This window comes from Myxine glutinosa, chromosome 5 (genome assembly GCF_964187855.1).
Source record: "Myxine glutinosa chromosome 5, kmMyxGlut1.1, whole genome shotgun sequence".
NCBI lineage: Eukaryota > Metazoa > Chordata > Myxini > Myxiniformes > Myxinidae > Myxine > Myxine glutinosa.
In genome coordinates, this window is record NC_136265.1 from 34,185,155 (window position 1) to 34,209,908 (window position 24,754).

The 24,754-nt window shown below is 56.5% G+C and overlaps 1 protein-coding gene across 4 annotated transcripts in view; it reads left to right on the forward strand.

Moving 5' to 3' along the window:
* Positions 1-24,754, forward strand: part of CREBBP (CREB binding lysine acetyltransferase) — a 239,121-nt gene that overhangs the window by 36,590 nt on the left and 177,777 nt on the right. For all 4 annotated transcript variants that reach the window (XM_078777854.1, XM_078777855.1, XM_078777856.1 and 1 more), the window contains exon 3: positions 21,019-21,189. In XM_078777854.1, coding sequence (XP_078633980.1) covers positions 21,019-21,189 — 171 coding nt within the window. The remainder of the gene's footprint in view (positions 1-21,018; positions 21,190-24,754) is intronic.

Sequence of the window (24,754 nt, forward strand, 5' to 3'; positions counted from 1 at the left end):
CCCGTCCCACCGTCACGTTCCCCGTCCCACCGTCACGTTCCCCGTCCCACCGTCACGTTCCCCGTCCCACCGTCACGTTCCCCGTCCCACCGTCACGTTCCCCGTCCCACCGTCACGTTCCCCGTCCCACCGTCACGTTCCCCGTCCCACCGTCACGTTCCCCGTCCCACCGTCACGTTCCCCGTCCCACCGTCACGTTCCCCGTCCCACCGTCACGTTCCCCGTCCCACCGTCACGTTCCCCGTCCCACCGTCACGTTCCCCGTCCCACAGTCACTTTGCCCGTCCCACAGTCACTTTGCCCGTCCCACAGTCACGTTTCCCGTCCCACAGTCACGTTTCCCGTCCCACAGTCCCGTTTCCCGTCCCACAGTCACGTTTCCCGTCCCACAGTCACGTTTCCCATCCCACAGTCACGTTTCCCGTCCCACAGTCACGTTTCCCGTCCCACAGTCACGTTTCCCGTCCCACAGTCACGTTTCCCGTCCCACAGTCACGTTTCCCGTCCCACAGTCACGATTCCCGTCCCACAGTCACGTTTCCCGTCCCACAGTCACGTTTCCCGTCCCACAGTCACGTTTCCCGTCCCACAGTCACGTTTCCCGTCCCACAGTCACGTTTCCCGTCCCACAGTCACGTTTCCCGTCCCACAGTCACGTTTCCCGTCCCACAGTCACGTTTCCCGTCCCACAGTCACGTTGCCCGTCCCACAGTCACGTTGCCCGTCCCACAGGCACGTTGCCCGTCCCACAGGCACGTTGCCCGTCCCACAGGCACGTTGCCCGTCCCACAGTCACGTTTCCCGTCCCACAGGCACGTTTCCCGTCCCACAGGCACGTTTCCCGTCCCACAGTCACGTTTCCCGTCCCACAGGCACGTTTCCCGTCCCACAGTCACGTTTCCCGTCCCACAGGCACGTTTCCCGTCCCACAGTCACGTTTCCCGTCCCACAGTCACGTTTCCCGTCCCACAGTCACGTTTCCCGTCCCACAGTCACGTTTCCCATCCCACAGTCACGTTTCCCGTCCCACAGTCACGTTTCCCGTCCCACAGTCACGTTTCCCATCCCACAGTCACGTTTCCCATCCCACAGTCACGTTTCCCATCCCACAGTCACGTTTCCCATCCCACAGTCACGTTTCCCATCCCACTGTCACGTTTCCCAACCCACCATCAGGATTGGATCCCACCGTCACGTTTCCCATCTCACCGTCACGTCTCCCATCCCACCGTCACGTCTCCCATCCCACCGGTACGTCTCCCATCCCAGCGTCAGGTTTCCCATCCCACCGTCAGGTTTCCCATCCCAGCATCAGGTATCCCATCCCAGTGTCACGTTTCCCATCCCACCGTCAGGTTTCCCATCCCACCGTCACGTCTCCCATCCCACCGTCACGTCTCCCATCCCACCGTCACGTCTCCCATCCCACCGTCACGTCTCCCATCCCAGCGTCAGGTCTCCCATCCCACCGTCACGTTTCCCATCCCAGCGTCACGTCTCCCATCCCAGCGTCACGTCTCCCATCCCACCGTCAGGTTTCCCATCCCAGCGTCAGGTTTCCCATCCCAGCGTCACGTTTCCCATCCCAGCGTCACGTTTCCCATCCCAGCGTCACGTTTCCCATCCCACCATCATGTTTCCCATCCCACCGTCACGTTTCCCATCCCACCGTCACGTTTCCCATCCCACCGTCACGTTTCCCATCCCACCGTCACGTTTCCCATCCCACCATCAGGTTTCCCATCCCACCGTCAGGTTTCCCATCCCACCGTCAGGTTTCCCATCCCACCGTCAGGTTTCCCATCCCACCGTCACGTTTCCCACCCCACCGTCACGTTTCCCACCCCACCGTCACGTTTCCAACCCCACCGTCACGTTTCCCATCCCACCGTCACGTTTCCCATCCCACCGTCACGTCACCATCACGTTTCCCATCCAACCACCACATTTCCCATCCCACGGTCACGTTTCCCATCTCACCGTCACGTTTCCCATCCCACCGTCACGTTTCCCACCCCACCGTCACGTCTCCCATCCCACCGCCACGGCTCCCATCCCAGCGTCACGTCTCCCATCCCACCGTCACGTCTCCCATCCCAGCGTCACGTCTCCCATCCCAGCGTCACGTCTCCCATCCCAGCGTCACGTCTCCCATCCCAGCGTCACGTCTCCCACCCCAGCGTCACGTCTCCCATCCCAGCGTAACGTCTCCCATCCCACCGTCACGTCTCCCATCCCACCGTCACGTCTCCCATCCCACCGTCACGTCTCCCATCCCACCGTCGCGTCTCCCATCCCACCGTCGCGTTTCCCATCCCACCGTCGCGTTTCCCATCCCACAGTCGCTTTTCCCATCCCACCGTCGCTTTTCCCATCCCACCGTCGCGTTTCCCATCCCACCGTCACGTTTCCCATCCCAGCGTCACGTTTCCCATCTCAGCGTCACGTTTCCCATCCCACCGTCACGTTTCCCATCCCACCGTCACGTTTCCCATCCCACCGTCACGTTTCCCATCCCACCGTCACGTTTCCCATCCCAGCGTCACGTCTCCCATCCCACCGTAACGTCACCATCACGTTTCCCATCCCAACGTCAGGTTTCCCATCCCACCGTCACGTTTCCCATCCCACCGTCACGTTTCCCATCCCAACGTCACGTTTCCCATCCCACCGTCACGTTTCCCATCCCACCGTCACGTTTCCCACCCCACCGTCACGTTTCCCATCCCAGCGTCACGTTTCACATCCCACCGTCACGCGTCCCATCCCACCGTCACGTCACCATCACGTTTCCCATCCAACCATCACATTTCCCATCCCACGGTCACGTTTCCCATCTCACCGTAACATTTCCCATCCCACCGTCACGTTTCCAATCCCAGCGTCACGTTTCCCATCCCAGCGTCACGTTTCCCTTCCCACCGTCACGTTTCCCATCCCACCGTCACGTTTCCCATCCCACCGCCACGTTTCCCATCCCACCGTCACGTTTCCCATCCCACCGTCACGTTTCCCATCCCACCGTCACGTTTCCCATCCCACCGCCACGTTTCCCATCCCACCGTCACGTTTCCCATCCCAGCGTCACGTTTCCCATCCCACCGTCACGTTTCCCATCCCACCGTCACGTTTCCCATCCCAGCGTCACGTTTCCCATCCCACCGTCACGTTTCCCATCCCACCGTCACGTTTCCCATCCCACCGTCAGGTTTCCCATCCCACCGTCAGGTTTCCCATCCCACCGTCAGGTTTCCCATCCCACCGTCACGTTTCCCACCCCACCGTCACGTTTCCCACCCCACCGTCACGTTTCCCATCCCACCGTCACGTCACCATCACGTTTCCCATCCAACCACCACATTTCCCATCCCACGGTCACGTTTCCCATCTCACCGTCACGTTTCCCATCCCACCGTCACGTTTCCCATCCCACCGTCACGTTTCCCATCCCACCGTCACGTCTCCCATCCCAGCGTCACGTCTCCCATCCCAGCGTCACGTTTCCCATCCCACCGTCACGTTTCCCATCCCACCGTCACGTCTCCCATCCCAGCGTCACGTCTCCCATCCCAGCGTCACGTCTCCCATCCCACCGTCACGTCTCCCATCCCTGCGTCTCGTCTCCCATCCCAGCGTCACGTCTCCCATCCCAGCGTCACGTCTCCCATCCCAGCGTAACGTCTCCCATCCCACCGTCACGTCTCCCATCCCACCGTCACTTTTCCCATCCCAACGTCGCGTTTCCCATCCCACCGTCGCGTTTCCCATCCCACCGTCGCGTTTCCCATCCCACCGTCGCGTTTCCCATCCCACAGTCGCTTTTCCCATCCCACCGTCGCGTTTCCCATCCCACCGTCGCGTTTCCCATCCCACCGTCGCGTATCTCATCCCACCGTCACGTTTCCCATCCCACCGTCACGTTTCCCATCTCACCTTCACGTTTCCCATCTCACCTTCACGTTTCCCATCCCACCGTCACGTCTCGCATCCCACCGTCACGTCTCGCATCCCACCGTCACGTCTCGCATCCCACCGTCACGTCTCGCATCCCACAGTCACGTCTCGCATCCCACAGTCACGTCTCGCATCCCACCGTCACGTCACCATCACGGTTCCCATCCAACCATCACGGTTCCCATCCAACCATCACGTTTCCCATCCCACGGTCACGTTTCCCATCCCAGCGTCACGTTTCCCATCCCACCGTCACGTTTCCCATCCCAGCGTCACGTTTCCCATCCCACCGTCATGTTTCCCATCCCACCGTCACGTTTCCCATCCCACCGTCACGTTTCCCATCCCACCGTCACGTTTCCCATCCCACCGTCACATTTCCCATCCCACGGTCACGTTTCCCATCTCACTGTAACATTTCCCATCCCACCGTCACGTTTCCCATCCCACCGTCACGTTTTCCATCCCACCGTCACGTTTCCCATCCCAACGTCACGTTTCCCATCCCAGCGTCACGTTTCCCATCCCACCGTCACGTTTCCCATCCCACCGTCACGTTTCCCATCCCACTGCCACGTTTCCCATCCCACCGTCACGTTTCCCATCCCACCGTCACGTTTCCCATCCCACCGCCACGTTTCCCATCCCACCGTCAGGTTTCCCATCCCACCGTCAGGTTTCCCATCCCACCGTCAGGTTTCCCATCCCACCGTCAGGTTTCCCATCCCACCGTCAGGTTTCCCATCCCACCGTCAGGTTTCCCATCCCACCGTCAGGTTTCCCATCCCACCGTCAGGTTTCCCATCCCACCGTCAGGTTTCCCATCCCACCGTCAGGTTTCCCATCCCACCGTCAGGTTTCCCATCCCACCGTCAGGTTTCCCATCCCACCGTCAGGTTTCCCATCCCACCGTCAGGTTTCCCATCCCGCCGTCACGTCACCATCACGTTTCCCATCCAACCGTCACGTTTCCCATCCCACGGTCACGTTTCCCATCCCACCGTCACGTTTCCCATCCCACGGTCACGTTTCCCATCCCACGGTCACGTTTCCCATCCCACGGTCACGTTTCCCATCCCACGGTCACGTTGCCCATCCCACCGTCACGTTTCCCATCCCACCGTCACGTTTCCCATCCCACCGTCACGTTTCCCATCCCACCGTCACATTTCCCATCCCACCGTCACGTTTCCCATCCCACCGTCACGTTTCCCATCCCACCGTCACGTTTCCCATCCCACCGTCACGTTTCCCATCCCACCGTGACGTTTCCCATCCCACCGTCACGTTTCCCATCCCACCGTCACGTTTCCCATCTCACCTTCACGTTTCCCATCTCACCTTCACGTTTCCCACCCCACCGTCACGTCTCGCATCCCACCGTCACGTCTTTCATCCCACCGTCACGTCTCGCATCCCACCGTCACGTCTCGCATCCCACAGTCACGTCTCACATCCCACAGTCACGTCTCGCATCCCACCGTCACGTCACCATCACGGTTCCCATCCAACCATCACGGTTCCCATCCAACCACGTTTCCCATCCCACGGTCACGTTTCCCATCCCACGGTCACGTTTCCCATCCCAGCGTCACGTTTCCCATCCCACCGTCACGTTTCCCATCCCAGCGTCACGTTTCCCATCCCACCGTCATGTTTCCCATCCCACCGTCACGTTTCCCATCCCACCGTCACGTTTCCCATCCCACCGTCACATTTCCCATCCCACGGTCACGTTTCCCATCTCACTGTAACATTTCCCATCCCACCGTCACGTTTCCCATCCCACCGTCACGTTTCCCATCCCAGCGTCACGTTTCCCATCCCAGCGTCACGTTTTCCCATCCCACCGTCACGTTTTCCCATCCCACCGTCACGTTTCCCATCCCACCGCCACGTTTCCCATCCCACCGTCACGTTTCCCATCCCACCGTCACGTTTCCCATCCCACCGCCACGTTTCCCATCCCACCGTCAGGTTTCCCATCCCACCGTCAGGTTTCCCATCCCACCGTCAGGTTTCCCATCCCACCGTCAGGTTTCCCATCCCACCGTCAGGTTTCCCATCCCACCGTCAGGTTTCCCATCCCACCGTCAGGTTTCCCATCCCACCGTCAGGTTTCCCATCCCACCGTCAGGTTTCCCATCCCACCGTCAGGTTTCCCATCCCACCGTCACGTTTCCCATCCCACCGTCACGTTTCCCATCCCACCGTCACGTTTCCCATCCCACCGTCACGTTTCCCATCCCACCGTCACGTTTCCCATCCCACCGTCACGTTTCCCACCCCACCGTCACGTTTCCCATCCCACCGTCACGTTTCCCATCTCACCGTAACGTTTCCCATCCCACCGTCACGTTTCCCATCCCACCGTCACGTTTCCCATCCCAGCGTCACGTTTCCCATCCCAGCGTCACGTTTTCCCATCCCACCGTCACGTTTTCCCATCCCACCGTCGCGTCTCCCATCCCACCGTCACGTCTCCCATCCCACCGTCACGTCTCCCATCCCACCGTCACGTTTCCCATCCCACCGTCACGTTTCCCATCCCACCGTCACGTTTCCCATCCCACCGTCACGTTTCCCATCCCACCGTCACGTTTCCCATCCCAGCGTCACGTTTCCCATCCCACAGTCACGTTCCCCATCCCACAGTCACGTTCCCCATCCCACAGTCACGTTCCCCATCCCACAGTCACGTTCCCCATCCCACAGTCACGTTCCCCATCCCACAGTCACGTTCCCCATCCCACAGTCACGTTCCCCGTCCCACAGTCACGTTCCCCGTCCCACAGTCACGTTCCCCGTCCCACAGTCACGTTCCCCGTCCCACACACGTTCCCCGTCCCACAGTCACGTTCCCCGTCCCACAGTCACGTTCCCCGTCCCACAGTCACGTTCCCCGTCCCACAGTCACGTTCCCCGTCCCACAGTCACGTTCCCCGTAGCACCGTCACGTTCCCCGTCCCACCGTCACGTTCCCCATCCCACCGTCACGTTCCCCGTCCCACCGTCACGTTCCCCGTCCCACCGTCACGTTCCCCGTCCCACCGTCACGTTCCCCGTCCCACCGTCACGTTCCCCGTCCCACCGTCACGTTCCCCGTCCCACCGTCACGTTCCCCGTCCCACCGTCACGTTCCCCGTCCCACCGTCACGTTCCCCGTCCCACCGTCACGTTCCCCGTCCCACCGTCACGTTCCCCGTCCCACCGTCACGTTCCCCGTCCCACCGTCACGTTCCCCGTCCCACCGTCACGTTCCCCGTCCCACCGTCACGTTCCCCGTCCCACCGTCACGTTCCCCGTCCCACCGTCACGTTCCCCGTCCCACCGTCACGTTCCCCGTCCCACCGTCACGTTCCCCGTCCCACAGTCACTTTGCCCGTCCCACAGTCACTTTGCCCGTCCCACAGTCACGTTTCCCGTCCCACAGTCACGTTTCCCGTCCCACAGTCCCGTTTCCCGTCCCACAGTCACGTTTCCCGTCCCACAGTCACGTTTCCCGTCCCACAGTCACGTTTCCCGTCCCACAGTCACGTTTCCCGTCCCACAGTCACGTTTCCCGTCCCACAGTCACGTTTCCCGTCCCACAGTCACGTTTCCCGTCCCACAGTCACGATTCCCGTCCCACAGTCACGTTTCCCGTCCCACAGTCACGTTTCCCGTCCCACAGTCACGTTTCCCGTCCCACAGGCACGTTGCCCGTCCCACAGTCACGTTTCCCGTCCCACAGTCACGTTTCCCGTCCCACAGTCACGTTTCCCGTCCCACAGTCACGTTTCCCGTCCCACAGTCACGTTTCCCGTCCCACAGTCACGTTTCCCGTCCCACAGTCACGTTTCCCGTCCCACAGTCACGTTTCCCGTCCCACAGTCACGTTGCCCGTCCCACAGGCACGTTCCCCATCCCACAGGCACGTTGCCCGTCCCACAGGCACGTTGCCCGTCCCACAGTCACGTTTCCCGTCCCACAGGCACGTTTCCCGTCCCACAGGCACGTTTCCCGTCCCACAGTCACGTTTCCCGTCCCACAGGCACGTTTCCCGTCCCACAGTCACGTTTCCCGTCCCACAGGCACGTTTCCCGTCCCACAGTCACGTTTCCCGTCCCACAGTCACGTTTCCCGTCCCACAGTCACGTTTCCCGTCCCACAGTCACGTTTCCCATCCCACAGTCACGTTTCCCATCCCACAGTCACGTTTCCCGTCCCACAGTCACGTTTCCCATCCCACAGTCACGTTTCCCATCCCACAGTCACGTTTCCCATCCCACAGTCACGTTTCCCATCCCACAGTCACGTTTCCCATCCCACTGTCACGTTTCCCAACCCACCATCAGGATTGGATCCCACCGTCACGTTTCCCATCTCACCGTCACGTCTCCCATCCCACCGTCACGTCTCCCATCCCACCGGTACGTCTCCCATCCCAGCGTCAGGTTTCCCATCCCACCGTCAGGTTTCCCATCCCAGCATCAGGTATCCCATCCCAGTGTCACGTTTCCCATCCCACCGTCAGGTTTCCCATCCCACCGTCACGTCTCCCATCCCACCGTCACGTCTCCCATCCCACCGTCACGTCTCCCATCCCACCGTCACGTCTCCCATCCCAGCGTCAGGTCTCCCATCCCACCGTCACGTTTCCCATCCCAGCGTCACGTCTCCCATCCCAGCGTCACGTCTCCCATCCCACCGTCAGGTTTCCCATCCCAGCGTCAGGTTTCCCATCCCAGCGTCAGGTTTCCCATCCCAGCGTCAGGTTTCCCATCCCACCGTCACGTTTCCCATCCCAGCGTCACGTTTCCCATCCCACCGTCAGGTTTCCCATCCCACCGTCAGGTTTCCCATCCCACCGTCAGGTTTCCCATCCCACCGTCAGGTTTCCCATCCCACCGTCAGGTTTCCCATCCCACCGTCAGGTTTCCCATCCCACCGTCAGGTTTCCCATCCCACCGTCAGGTTTCCCATCCCACCGTCAGGTTTCCCATCCCACCGTCACGTTTCCCATCCCACCGTCACGTTTCCCATCCCACCGTCACGTTTCCCATCCCACCGTCACGTTTCCCATCCCACCGTCACGTTTCCCATCCCACCGTCACGTTTCCCATCCCACCGTCACGTTTCCCATCCCACCGTCACGTTTCCCACCCCACCGTCACGCTTCCCACCCCACAGTCACGTTTCCCACCCCACAGTCACTTTTCCCACCCCACAGTCACGTTTCCCATCCCAGAGTCACGTTTCCCATCTCACCTTCACATTTCCCATCCCAACGTCACGTCTCGCATCCCACCGTCACGTCTCGCATCCCACAGTCACGTCTCGCATCCCACCGTCACGTCTCGCATCCCACAGTCACGTCTCGCATCCCACCGTCACGTCTCGCATCCCACAGTCACGTCTCACATCCCACCGTCACGTCACCATCACGTTTCCCATCCAACCGTCACGTTTCCCATCCCACCGTCACATTTCCCATCCCACCGTCACGTTTCCCATCCCACCGTCACGTTTCCCATCCCACCGTCACGTTTCCCATCCCACCGTCACGTTTCCCATCCCACCGTCACGTTTCCCATCCCAGCGTCACGTTTCCCATCCCAGCGTCACGTTTCCCATCCCACCGTCACGTTTCCCATCCCACCGTCACGTTTCCCATCCCACCGTCACGTTTCCCATCCCAGCGTCACGTTTCCCATCCCACCGTCACGTTTCCCATCCCACCGTCACGTTTCCCATCCCACCGTCACGTTTCCCATCCCACCGTCACGTTGCCCATCCCACCGTCACGTTTCCCATCCCACCGTCACGCTTCCCATCCCACCGTCACGCTTCCCATCCCACCGTCACGTTTCCCATCCCAGCGTCACGTTTCCCATCCCAGCGTCACGTTTCCCATCCCAGCGTAACGTCTCCCATCCCACCGTAACGTCTCCCATCCCACCGTAACGTCTCCCATCCCACCGTAACGTCACCATCACGTTTCCCATCCCAACGTCAGGTTTCCCATCCCACCGTCACGTTTCCCATCCCAACGTCACGTTTCCCATCCCACCGTCACGTTTCCCATCCCACCGTCACGTTTCCCATCCCACCGTCACGTTTCCCATCCCACCGTCACGTTTCCCATCCCACCGTCACGTTTCCCACCCCACCGTCACGTTTCCCATCCCACCGTCACGTTTCCCATCCCACCGTCACGTCACCATCACGTTTCCCATCCAACCACCACATTTCCCATCCCACGGTCACGTTTCCCATCCCACCGTCACGTTTCCCATCCCACCGTCACGTTTCCCATCCCACCGTCACGTCTCCCATCCCAGCGTCACGTCTCCCATCCCAGCGTCACGTCTCCCATCCCACCGTCACGTCTCCCATCCCAGCGTCACGTCTCCCATCCCAGCGTCACGTCTCCCATCCCAGCGTAACGTCTCCCATCCCACCGTCACGTCTCCCATCCCACCGTCACGTCTCCCATCCCACCGTCACGTCTCCCATCCCACCGTCACGTCTCCCATCCCACCGTCACGTCTCCCATCCCACCGTCGCGTTTCCCATCCCACCGTCGCGTTTCCCATCCCACCGTCACTTTTCCCATCCCAACGTCGCGTTTCCCATCCCACCGTCGCGTTTGCCATCCCACCGTCGCGTTTCCCATCCCACCGTCGCGTATCTCATCCCACCGTCACGTTTCCCATCCCACCGTCACGTTTCCCATCTCACCTTCACGTTTTCCCATCTCACCTTCACGTTTCCCATCTCACCTTCACGTTTCCCATCTCACCTTCACGTTTCCCATCCCACCGTCACGTCTCGCATCCCACCGTCACGTCTCGCATCCCACCGTCACGTCTCGCATCCCACAGTCACGTCTCGCATCCCACAGTCACGTCTCGCATCCCACCGTCACGTCACCATCACGGTTCCCATCCAACCATCACGGTTCCCATCCAACCATCACATTTCCCATCCCACCGTCACGTTTCCCATCCCACCGTCACGTTTCCCATCCCACCGTCACGTTTCCCATCCCACCGTCACGTTTCCCATCCCACCGTCACGTTTCCCATCCCAGCGTCACGTTTCCCATCCCACCGTCACGTTTCCCGTCCCACCGTCACGTTTCCCATCCCACCGGCACGTTTCCCATCCCACCGTCACGTTTCCCATCCCACCGTCACGTTTCCCATCCCACCGTCACGTTTCCCATCCCACCGTCACGTTTCCCATCCCACCGTCACGTTTCCCATCCCACCGTCACGTTTCCCATCCCAACGTCACGTTTCCCATCCCACCGTCACGTCTCCCATCCCACCGTCACGTCTCCCATCCCACCGTAACGTCACCATCACGTTTCCCATCCCAACGTCAGGTTTCCCATCCCACCGTCACGTTTACCATCCCACCGTCACGTTTCCCATCCCAACGTCACGTTTCCCATCCCACCGTCACGTTTCCCATCCCACCGTCACGTTTCCCACCCCACCGTCACGTTTCCCATCCCAGCGTCACGTTTCACATCCCACCGTCACGCTTCCCATCCCACCGTCACGTCACCATCACTTTTCCCATCCAACCATCACATTTCCCATCCCACGGTCACGTTTCCCATCTCACCGTAACATTTCCCATCCCACCGTCACGTTTCCCATCCCACCGTCACGTTTTCCATCCCACCGTCACGTTTCCCATCCCAGCATCACGTTTCCCATCCCACCGTCACGTTTCCCATCCCACCGTCACGTTTCCCATCCCACCGTCACGTTTCCCATCCCACCGTCACGTTTCCCATCCCACCGTCACGTTTCCCATCCCACCGTCACGTTTCCCATCCCACCGTCACGTTTCCCATCCCACCGTCACGTTTCCCATCCCACCGTCAGGTTTCCCATCCCACCGTCAGGTTTCCCATCCCACCGTCAGGTTTCCCATCCCACCGTCACGTTTCCCATCCCACCGTCACGTTTCCCACCCCACCGTCACGTTTCCCACCCCACCGTCACGTTTCCCACCCCACCGTCACGTTTCCCATCCCACCGTCACGTTTCCCATCCCACCGTCACGTTTCCCATCCCACCGTCACGTCACCATCACGTTTCCCATCCAACCACCACATTTCCCATCCCACGGTCACGTTTCCCATCTCACCGTCACGTTTCCCATCCCACCGTCACGTTTCCCATCCCACCGTCACGTTTCCCATCCCACCGTCACGTCTCCCATCCCAGCGTCACGTCTCCCATCCCAGCGTCACGTCTCCCATCCCACCGTCACGTCTCCCATCCCAGCGTCACGTCTCCCATCCCAGCGTCACGTCTCCCATCCCAGCGTCACGTCTCCCATCCCAGCGTCACGTCTCCCATCCCAGCGTAACGTCTCCCATCCCACCGTCACGTCTCCCATCCCACCGTCACGTTTCCCATCCCAGCGTCACGTTTCCCATCCCAGCGTCACGTTTCCCATCCCACCGTCACGTTTCCCATCCCAGCGCCACGTTTCCCATCCCACCGTCACGTTTCCCATCCCACCGTCACGTTTCCCATCCCACCGTCAGGTTTCCCATCCCACCGTCACGTTTCCCATCCCCGTCACGTTTCCCATCCCACCGTCACGTTTCCCATCCCACCGTCACGTTTCCCATCCCACCGTCACGTTTCCCATCCCACCGTCAGGTTTCCCATCCCACCGTCAGGTTTCCCATCCCACCGTCAGGTTTCCCATCCCACCGTCAGGTTTCCCATCCCACCGTCATGTTTCCCATCCCACCGTCAGGTTTCCCATCCCACCGTCACGTCTCCCACCCCACCGTCACGTCTCCCACCCCACCGTCACGTCTCCCACCCCACCGTCACGTCTCCCACCCCACCGTCACGTCTCCCACCCCACCGTCACGTCTCCCACCCCACCGTCACGTCTCCCACCCCACCGTCACGTCTCCCATCCCACCGTCACGTCTCCCACCCCACCGTCACGTCTCCCACCCCAGCGTCACGTCTCCCATCCCACCGTCACGTCTCCCATCCCACCGTCATGTCTCCCATCCCAGCGCCACGTTTCCCATCCCACCGTCACGTTTCCCATCCCACCGTCACGTTTCCCATCCCACCGTCACGTTTCCCATCCCACCGTCAGGTTTCCCATCCCACCGTCACGTTTCCCATCCCACCGTCAGGTTTCCCATCCCACCGTCAGGTTTCCCATCCCACCGTCAGGTTTCCCATCCCACCGTCAGGTTTCCCATCCCACCGTCAGGTTTCCCATCCCACCGTCAGGTTTCCCATCCCACCGTCAGGTTTCCCATCCCACCGTCACGTTTCCCATCCCACCGTCACGTTTCCCATCCCACCGTCACGTTTCCCATCCCACCGTCACGTTTCCCATCCCGCCGTCACGTTTCCCATCCCAGCGTCACGTTTCCCATCCCACCGTCACGTTTCCCATCCCAGCGTCACGTTTCCCATCCCAGCGCCACGTTTCCCATCCCACCGTCACGTTTCCCATCCCACCGTCACGTTTCCCATCCCACCGTCACGTTTCCCATCCCACCGTCACGTTTCCCATCCCACCGTCACGTTTCCCATCCCACCGTCAGGTTTCCCATCCCACCGTCAGGTTTCCCATCCCACCGTCAGGTTTCCCATCCCACCGTCAGGTTTCCCATCCCACCGTCAGGTTTCCCATCCCACCGTCACGTCTCCCTTCCCACCGCCACGTCTCCCATCCCACCGTCACGTCTCCCATCCCACCGTCACGTCTCCCATCCCACCGTCACGTCTCCCATCCCACCGTCACGTCTCCCATCCCACCGTCACGTCTCCCATCCCACCGTCACGTCGCCCATCCCACCGTCACGTCTCCCATCCCAGCGTCACGTCTCCCATCCCAGCGCCACGTCTCCCATCCCACCGTCACGTCTCCCTTCCCACCGTCACGTCTCCCTTCCCACCGCCAGGTTCCCATCCCACCGTCACGTTTCCCATCCCACCGTCACGTTTCCCATCCCACCGTCACGTTTCCCATCCCAGCGCCACGTTTCCCATCCCACCGTCACGTTTCCCATCCCACCGTCACGTTTCCCATCCCACCGTCAGGTTTCCCAGCCCACCGTCAGGTTTCCCATCCCACCGTCACGTTTCCCATCCCACCGTCACGTTTCCCATCCCACCGTCAGGTTTCCCATCCCACCGTCAGGTTTCCCATCCCACCGTCAGGTTTCCCATCCCACCGTCAGGTTTCCCATCCCACCGTCAGGTTTCCCATCCCACCGTCAGGTTTCCCATCCCACCGTCAGGTTTCCCATCCCACCGTCAGGTTTCCCATCCCACCGTCAGGTTTCCCATCCCCCCGGCACGTCTCCCATCCCACCGTCAGGTTTCCCATCCCACCGTCAGGTTTCCCATCCCCCCGGCACGTCTCCCATCCCACCGTCACGTCTCCCTTCCCACCGCCACGTCTCCCATCCCACCGTCACGTCTCCCATCCCAGCGTCACGTCTCCCATCCCAGCGTCACGTCTCCCATCCCACCGTCACGTCTCCCATCCCAGCGTCACGTCTCCCATCCCAGCGTCACGTCTCCCATCCCAGCGTCACGTCTCCCATCCCAGCGTCACGTCTCCCATCCCAGCGTAACGTCTCCCATCCCACCGTCACGTCTCCCATCCCACCGTCACGTCTCCCATCCCAGCGTCACGTCTCCCATCCCACCGTCATGTTTCCCATCCCACCGTCACGTTTCCCATCCCACCGTCACGTTTCCCATCCCAGCGCCACGTTTCCCATCCCACCGTCACGTTTCCCATCCCACCGTCACGTTTCCCATCCCACCGTCAGGTTTCCCATCCCACCGTCACGTTTCCCATCCCCGTCACGTTTCCCATCCCACCGTCACGTTTCCCATCCCACCGTCACGTTTCCCATCCCACCGTCACGTTTCCCATCCCACCGTCACGTTTCCCATCCCACCGTCACGTTTCCCATCCCACCGTCAGGTTTCCCATCCCACCGTCAGGTTTCCCATCCCACCGTCAGGTTTCCCATCCCACCGTCACGTCTCCCACCCCACCGTCACGTCTCCCACCCCACCGTCACGTCTCCCACCCCACCGTCACGTCTCCCACCCCACCGTCACGTCTCCCACCCCAGCGTCACGTCTCCCACCCCAGCGTCACGTCTCCCACCCCACCGTCACGTCCCCCATCCCACCGTCACGTCTCCCACCCCAGCGTCACGTCTCCCACCCCACCGTCACGTCCCCCATCCCACCGTCACGTCTCCCATCCCACCGTCACGTTTCCCATCCCAGCGCCACGTTTCCCATCCCACCGTCACGTTTCCCATCCCACCGTCACGTTTCCCATCCCACCGTCACGTTTCCCATCCCACCGTCAGGTTTCCCATCCCACCGTCACGTTTCCCATCCCACCGTCAGGTTTCCCATCCCACCGTCAGGTTTCCCATCCCACCGTCAGGTTTCCCATCCCACCGTCAGGTTTCCCATCCCACCGTCAGGTTTCCCATCCCACCGTCAGGTTTCCCATCCCACCGTCAGGTTTCCCATCCCACCGTCACGTTTCCCATCCCACCGTCACGTTTCCCATCCCACCGTCACGTTTCCCATCCCACCGTCACGTTTCCCATCCCACCGTCACGTTTCCCATCCCACCGTCACGTTTCCCATCCCAGCGTCACGTTTCCCATCCCACCGTCACGTTTCCCATCCCACCGTCACGTTTCCCATCCCAGCGCCACGTTTCCCATCCCACCGTCACGTTTCCCATCCCACCGTCACGTTTCCCATCCCACCGTCAGGTTTCCCAGCCCACCGTCAGGTTTCCCATCCCACCGTCACGTTTCCCATCCCACCGTCACGTTTCCCATCCCACCGTCAGGTTTCCCATCCCACCGTCAGGTTTCCCATCCCACCGTCAGGTTTCCCATCCCACCGTCAGGTTTCCCATCCCACCGTCAGGTTTCCCATCCCACCGTCAGGTTTCCCATCCCACCGTCAGGTTTCCCATCCCACCGTCAGGTTTCCCATCCCACCGTCAGGTTTCCCATCCCACCGTCAGGTTTCCCATCCCACCGTCAGGTTTCCCATCCCACCGTCAGGTTTCCCATCCCCCCGGCACGTCTCCCATCCCACCGTCAGGTTTCCCATCCCACCGTCAGGTTTCCCATCCCCCCGGCACGTCTCCCATCCCACCGTCACGTCTCCCTTCCCACCGCCACGTCTCCCATCCCACCGTCACGTCTCCCATCCCACCGTCACGTCTCCCATCCCAGCGTCACGTCTCCCATCCCACCGTCACGTCTCCCATCCCACCGTCACGTCTCCCATCCCACCGTCACGTCTCCCATCCCACCGGCACGTCTCCCATCCCAGCGTCACGTCTCCCATCCCAGCGTCACGTCTCCCATCCCAGCGTCACGTCTCCCATCCCACCGTCACGTCTCCCTTCCCACCGTCACGTCTCCCTTCCCACCGCCAGGTCTCCCATCCCACCGCCACGTTTCCCATCCCACCGTCACGTTTCCCATCCCACCGTCACGTTTCCCATCCCACCGTCACGTTTCCCATCCCACCGTCACGTTTCCCATCCCAGCGTCACGTTTCCCATCCCACCGTCACGTTTCCCATCCCACCGTCACGTTTCCCATCCCAGCGCCACGTTTCCCATCCCACCGTCACGTTTCCCATCCCACCGTCACGTTTCCCATCCCACCGTCAGGTTTCCCATCCCACCGTCACGTTTCCCATCCCCGTCACGTTTCCCATCCCACCGTCACGTTTCCCATCCCACCGTCACGTTTCCCATCCCACCGTCACGTTTCCCATCCCACCGTCACGTTTCCCATCCCACCGTCAGGTTTCCCATCCCACCGTCAGGTTTCCCATCCCACCGTCAGGTTTCCCATCCCACCGTCAGGTTTCCCATCCCACCGTCAGGTTTCCCATCCCACCGTCAGGTTTCCCATCCCACCGTCACGTCTCCCACCCCACCGTCACGTCTCCCACCCCACCGTCACGTCTCCCACCCCACCGTCACGTCTCCCACCCCACCGTCACGTCTCCCACCCCACCGTCACGTCTCCCACCCCACCGTCACGTCTCCCACCCCACCGTCACGTCTCCCACCCCACCGTCACGTCTCCCACCCCAGCGTCACGTCTCTCACCCCAGCGTCACGTCTCCCATCCCACCGTCACGTCCCCCATCCCACCGTCACGTCTCCCATCCCACCGTCACGTTTCCCATCCCAGCGCCACGTTTCACATCCCACCGTCACGTTTCCCATCCCACCGTCACGTTTCCCATCCCACCGTCACGTTTCCCATCCCACCGTCACGTTTCCCATCCCACCGTCAGTTTCCCATCCCACCGTCACGTTTCCCATCCCACCGTCAGGTTTCCCATCCCACCGTCAGGTTTCCCATCCCACCGTCAGGTTTCCCATCCCACCGTCAGGTTTCCCATCCCACCGTCAGGTTTCCCATCCCACCGTCAGGTTTCCCATCCCACCGTCAGGTTTCCCATCCCACCGTCACGTTACCCATCCCAGCGTCACGTTTCCCATCCCAGCGTCACGTTTCCCATCCCTGCGTCACGTTTCCCATCCCAGCGTCACGTCTCCCTTCACACCGTCACATCTCCCATCCCACCGTCACGTTTCCCATCCCACCGTCAGGTTTCCCATCCCACCGTCAGGTTTCCCATCCCACCGTCAGATTTCCCATCCCACCGTCAGGTTTCCCATCCCACCGTCACGTCTCCCATCCCAGCGTCACGTCTCCCATCCCAGCGTCACGTCTCCCATCCCAGAGTCACGTCTCCCATCCCACCGTCACGTCTCCCATCCCACCGTCACGTCTCCCATCCCACCGTCACGTCTCCCTTCCCACCGTCACGTTTGTACTCCCCTATCAAGTGCTGCAATCAAGTGTTGTGTTTTCATTCGCTTTTCATTCAGTGAAACCTGAAGTTTGTCTGCAACTCTGTTCCTTTCGCACTCTTCAACTTCCGTCATATTTTGGTTCCAGCTCACAAAACGAGTGTTCGGAACGCTCCTTATTTTGTGTGGCTGTTCAGTTGCGGTGACAGTGCCGCAGCTGTGGGAGTAACATCGTGTGAATGTTTTTTAAATCGCCCTTCAAAGATCGAGTTGGGTGTTCGAGTATGTGCGACAGGGTGCGCTCCGGGTCGACGTCCGATCTGGTTTCTGTAAGACCAGATCTTCCTTGGAAGCTCGATTCCTGCTTGTGCTTTGGTTGTCAGTTTTGGTGGCGTGTTGGTTTTCGACCACGTCTCTTTGCGTCTTCGTCGTGGAGGGGAAGCGTCGCGCGGATCCTGAACGGCTTCCTCGATATCGCCGTGGGGTCGTTGATGGACTTGTGATGTCGATGTTTATTGCGAGGCCAGGATTCGATGCTTTGCCTGTGACGTTGGGCCCCATCGACGATGAGGTTTCCCTCCTGTTTTGTTTTTGCAGCGCAGTCTTCCTTCATTTTGCTCTTTTAATAATATTCTCCTCAATTTGTTTGCTGCTTGCATTATCACGGAGACGCTGCTCTGCTCTTGACTGCATCATCGTGGGGGACGTCACAATCCTGACGGTCATGGTGAAGATCACCTCCCCTAGACCCTCCGGAGATCCTGGACACCCTTTACAATTTGGCATGCAATACCCAATCGGTTCTTTTTGTAGTACCGTGGGATATTTTTCACTTTTTATGCCTCCGCTGACGAGGCCACCGGAGGCATTATGCTTCGGGTTGTCCCTCCGTGCGTCCGTTATAGGTTTTCGTAAGAACGTCTGAAGGGATCTAAGTCAAACTTATGATGATGCAAAGATTAACTGATATGGTTTTGAGGTCACAGGTCATATCAGGTACAAATCCTGTTACCCAGCTGACTTGTGAACCAGCGATGGGATTTTGACCAAACTTGGTACAAGTATATATATTATGATGCAAAGATGAACTGATTAGATTATGGGGTCACAAGGTCAAAGATCAGAGGTCACGTAAGGTTAAGAATTATGTTACCGAGCTAACTTGTGAACCAGCGATGGGATTTTGACCAAACTTGGTACAAGTATATATATTATGATGCAAAGATGAACTGATTAGATTATGGGGTCAAGGTCAAAGATCAGAGGTCACGTAAGGTTAAAATTTTTGTTACCGAGCTAACTTGTGAACCAGCGATGGGATTTTGAACCAAACTTGGTACAAGTATATATATTATGATGCAAAGATGAACTGATTAGATTATGGGGTCACAAGGTCAAAGATCAGAGGTCACGTAAGGTTAAAAATTATGTTACCCAGCTGACTTGTGAACCAGCGATGGGATTTTGACCAAACTTGGTACATGTTTTTTTATTTTAAAGCAAAGATGAACGTATTCGACTTTTGCATCAAGAGGTCAAAGGTCAGAGTCTGTAATATATTTTCGTTACAATGTTAACTTGAGAACGGCTGAAGGGAACCAAGTCAAACTTGGTACAAGTATATATTATGGTGCAAAGATGAACTGATTCGATTATGGGGTCCCGAGGTCAAAGATCAGAGGTCACGTTAGGTTAAAAATTCTGTTTCCGAGCTCACTTGTGAACCAGCGATGAGATTTTGGCCAAACTTGTACAAGTATATATTATGATGCAAAGATGAACTGATTAGATTATGTGGTCACGAGGTCAAAGATCAGAGGTCACGTGCGGTTAGGGTCACGAGGTCAAAGATCAGCTCGGTCATGTGCGGTTAAAAATTCTGTTACCGAGCTAACTTGTGAACCAGCGATGGGATTTTGGCCAAACTTGGTACAAGTATATATTATGATGCAAAGATGAACTAATTAGCTTATGGGGTCACGAGGTCAAAGATCAGAGGTCACGCTAGGTTAAAAATTCTGTTTCCGAGCTAACTTGTGAACCAGCGATGGGATTTTGGCCTAACTTGGTACAAGTATATATTATGATGCAAAGATGAGCTAATTAGCTTATGGGGTCACAAGGTCAAAGATCAGAGGTCACGTTAGGTTAAAAATTCTGTTTCCGAGCAAACTTGTGAACCAGCGTTGGGATTTTGGCCAAACTTGTACAAGTATATATTATGATGCAAAGATGAACTGATTAGATTATGGGGTCACAAGGTCAAAGATCAGACGTCACATTAGGTTAAAAATTATGTTACCGAGCTAACTTGTGAACCAGCGGTGGGATTTTGGCCAAACTTGGTCCAAGTATATAATATGACCCTACTGCAAAGCCGCAATGAGCCGGCGAAGCCAAAGCCTCTATTGAACTTTTTCGCAATTGTTTATGCATACTTCCGCATCCGCAAGATGGCGGCCTCCATGGAGCGATTTGGTGCGTCAAAGCTTCGAAATTCTCAAAGAATCCAGAAAAATCTGGCTTTTCAACATAATACGCGTTCATTTACAACACCGGCTTCGCCAGCTATTATGATGCAAAGATGAACTGATTCGATTATGGGGTCACAAGATCAGAGGTCACGTTCGGTTAAAAATTCTGTTACCGAGCTAACTTGTGAACCAGCGATGGGATTTTGGCCAAACTTGGTGCAAGTATATATTGTGATGCAAAGATGAACTGATTCGATTTGGGCGTCAAAGGTCAGAGGTCATGTCAGGTAGGACTGTGATACTTGAGAACAGCTGAATGGATTGAAATCAAATTGATGCAAACCCCCTTCCTGTACGATGCCAGGCACACGCACGCTAGACATCTCCGAGGCGAGTATGCCCCCCTTGAGCTACCTTGCCAACTGCGAGGTGAAATTTGTACAGTTGTGTACAATGTGATCAAAAGTTTGTCCTTTTATAATTCGTCCTGGCACTCCATGATGAGCGTCCAAAAAATATTGCATCATCTGCAGACTAATGATGCCCGCCTGGTGAAGCCCAAAGCGAGCTGTTCACCAAAGTGAGGAAGATAAACGTCCTTGTCATCTTTGTTTAGTTTGTTTTTTTGCAAGCTTGTTGATTGCCTTTTGTATGACATTAAGCTTGTTCTAAAGCTATAAAAATGTGATTGTCTTGACAGATGGTGTCACCTATGGCGGGTGCAAATTACGGGCAAGGCTACGGGCAGGCTCCCGGGCAGTCTCTCGGTACTATGCCAGGCCAGCTACAAGGGAAGGCACAACTCATGAACAATATGACGGGCTTCCCAAACGATCTGAAGAACACCGCTATCAGCAGTATGGGTACACTGGTGAGCTACTCGCATGTTATTATTGGTTTACGACGCCCGACCAACGATGTGTATCAAACCTATCACGTGCTGGAGTTACACCGACGTGGCTCACTGTTGCGTCCCACTTGAAATCCTTGTTAAGGATTGATGTCGCGGTCAACGTCTCGTCACCGCACTCGTGTGGTATGCCGATATATACTTCGATCGTTATCTTCGTTGATGTTATGGATGGGTTTGATGATGACCAATTTGTCCAGAGATCAGACGTGCTAGTATCAGCTCAAGTTGAGTTTAGTCTTTCTGGATGTCTTGTTACCTCTGCCCGCCGAAGGCAGATGGAGGTTATGTTTGCACCCCTGTCTGTTTGTCTGTCTGTGTGCATGATATCTCAAAGAGTTGTGGATGGATTCGCATGAAGTTTGGTGGACAGGTTGGGTGTGTGACAAGGACGAATTGAATAGATTTTGCTGAAGATCCGGATCCGGATACATTTTAATAATTTTTTTAAGTGATTCTTCACCATTGAGAAACAGGGCCATGAAAGATATACAGCATGGTATCTCAAAAAGTTGTGGACTAGTTGTCGACAACCCTTGGTGGACGAGTTGGTTCGGTGACGAGAAGAAGCCGATTCGATTTTGGTTCAGGTCCGAATGCAGATCCGGCCTGTCAGTAGAATACAAAACGTAAACTGTTCAGGCTGGCGGAGGTATGCGCTCTACCGAGTGCTGTTCTCGTTGGACGTGTTTCCGTTTGTTTCTTCACTTACGACATCTATCTATAATTCCACTAATCTCTGTGTGTATGTTGTTTGTTTGTCTGTGACCGCTGTTTCTCGACAACCACGGGTCCGATATACTTTAAACTTGCCAGGTATATTGCTGGGGACCCGAGGATGTGCCTTTTCAAGGTTTCATATTAATCGGACAAGTAGTTACCGAGCTATGTCCAAAAAACGATTCAACCAATCAGAGAGCAGCGAGCTATCACGTGTGCCGAACGTGCCGAACAGACTCTGCCTCGGACGGCACATTTGAGAGCGTATTCATTTATTTCACGTTGGCAAACTATGTTGGCGTTAAACTATGTTTTAAAACTAATTAAAACTAATTTGCGATTCTTTCGCTTTCCTGCGCGTTTGTGCACGCTATGGCGATTTCTTTACCAAACTCCGCAAGCCGTTCGCTTTGGACCAAACCATTTCATGTAAATAGAGGGGGGGGATTGTCACCGTACTCGCAAGCCGTTCGCTTTGGACCAAACCATTTCATGTAAATAGAGGGGGGGGATATAATTTTAGATATATATATAGTACGGGCATGCCCTAGTTGTTACAAATCAGACTGACATTATGTTCCACGATTGTGGCTTTTATGCTGTTTCTCCTGATCTAATGCACATTTGTCGGAGATATGCAGAAAGTCCTGAGGTGTTGGTCGATTCTCTAATATCAATTGACTATTCAAATATTTTGGTTTGAATGTGGACCAAGGCATACCATTCTCGTGAATTCAAGTAAAATTGTTGCGAGACTCCTTGAATTGACAGCCCACCTTCTTGGTTCCTTTGATAGCCACCTAAAAAGGCTGACTACCTGTTGAAGGTGACCACCTGTTAAATGTAAGCACCAGAGAGGAAATCTGGTCAATCAACGTGTTCTGACCTGTGACCGTAACATTTGGTCAATTTCACGACCGTAGGTTTAGGGAAAAACCACTTGCCCGGCGGACTGGTACAAGTAAAATTGATTCCGGACAAACATGATCATGTAGGCCTCTGCCTGGTGGGTTGTCGTTTGTTTTGATGCAAGCCTTCAAGGGAGTGCCTCATGATACTTGTCTTGTATAACATCACTGTACCTGTACATTGTACCTCGAGTGTCCCTCGAGTGAAAGACGACCTATTTTTGCCTTGGGCAGGATGTAATCAAGTAGAATAGTAAAAGGAACAACACTAATCAACACAACACAACACTAATCAATCAACACTAATCAACACAACACAACACTAATCAATCAACACTAATCAGAAAATAGGGCAAGATGGAGAAGATTGTCATGGGGACCGCAAGGCTAACCCCCGCTCTAGCAGGGAAAATGGCCTTAAAATGCCTGTTGTTGTTGTTGTTGTTGTTGTTGTTGTACACACCCAACCTGTCCACCAAGTTCCGCCCCAATCTGTCCATAACTTTTTGCGATATCCTGCTATGTATCGTTTTAGCCCTATCTTCCAATGGTGAAGAATGGCCCTGGTGTTGGCTTAGCGGCTAGGGTGCCAGCTTAGGATCCAAGGATCCTGGGTTCGAATCCCGGTCGATTGCTGAATTAACGCCAGGGGGGTTGACTCAGCCTGTCATCCTTCCGAGGTCGGCTAATTGAGTACCAGTTCACTGGTAATTCCCTGCTTGTCGTAAAAAGGCGACAAAAAGGGTTGGCGGCAGGAATGGCATCCGGCCGTAAAACATTGCTTCAAAAAGGGGACCAAAAAACAACAACAACCACGGTCCCCGAGAAAGGCCAACCCCCGCTTTGCTGGGAAAAATGGCCTCTAAAGGTGGTTTCCAATGGTGAAGATCACTTTAAAAAAATTAAATAATTGTCATATCCGAATCCATATTCAGATCTTCACCAAAATCGAATCATTTCATCCTTGTCACACACACAACCTCTCCACCAAGTTTCGTCCGAATCCGCCCTTAACTTTTTGAGATATCCTGTTGTATATCGTTTTTAGCCCTATCTCTCGATGGTGAAGAATCACATGAAAATTTCTACTAGCCGGATCCGAATCCGGACCTTCACCAAAATTGAACCAATTCGTCCTTGTCACATGCACTACCTCTCTGCCAAATTTCGTCTGAATCCGTCCATAACTTTTTGAGATATCTTGTTCACAGACAAACAGGTGGGGGTGAAAACATCACCTCCACCCACCTTCGGTGGCGCAGGTAAAAAATATCTCCTGTTATACTATGTCAACTCGTACAGCACTCGGTGGAGCGCATACCTCCGCCAGGCTGAACAGTTTATGTTTTGTATCCCACTGATAGGCCTGATCTGGATTCGAACCTGAACCAAAATCGAATCGGCTTGTTATTGGCACCTGAACAAACTCATCCACATAGTTTTGTCGTAATCCGTTCACAACCTTTTGAAATATCGTGCTATATATCGTTTTTTGCCCTCTCACTCATTGGTGAAGAATCACTTCAAAAAAATTAAACATTTCTCGTATCCAGATTCGCATCTTCACCAAAATCGAATCATTTTGTCATTGTCACACACCCAACCTCTCCACCAAATTTTGTCCGAATCCGTCCGCAACTTTTTGCGATATCCTGTTCACGAACAGACGGGGATGAAAACATAACCTCAGTCCAACTTTGGGGGCGGAGGTAAATATACCTGTATTTTGTTTTGGAAATGTTATTTTCGACGGAGCTATCACCAAATACCATACAGCAATCTACAACCACATCCGTTCACTTGCGGTACTTCAATGTAAATTGGGTTCGAGCCAGGAACTTCTAGTAGCTCACAATGTTGATTGGCATTTGATACACAACGTCAAAGCCATTTGTTTA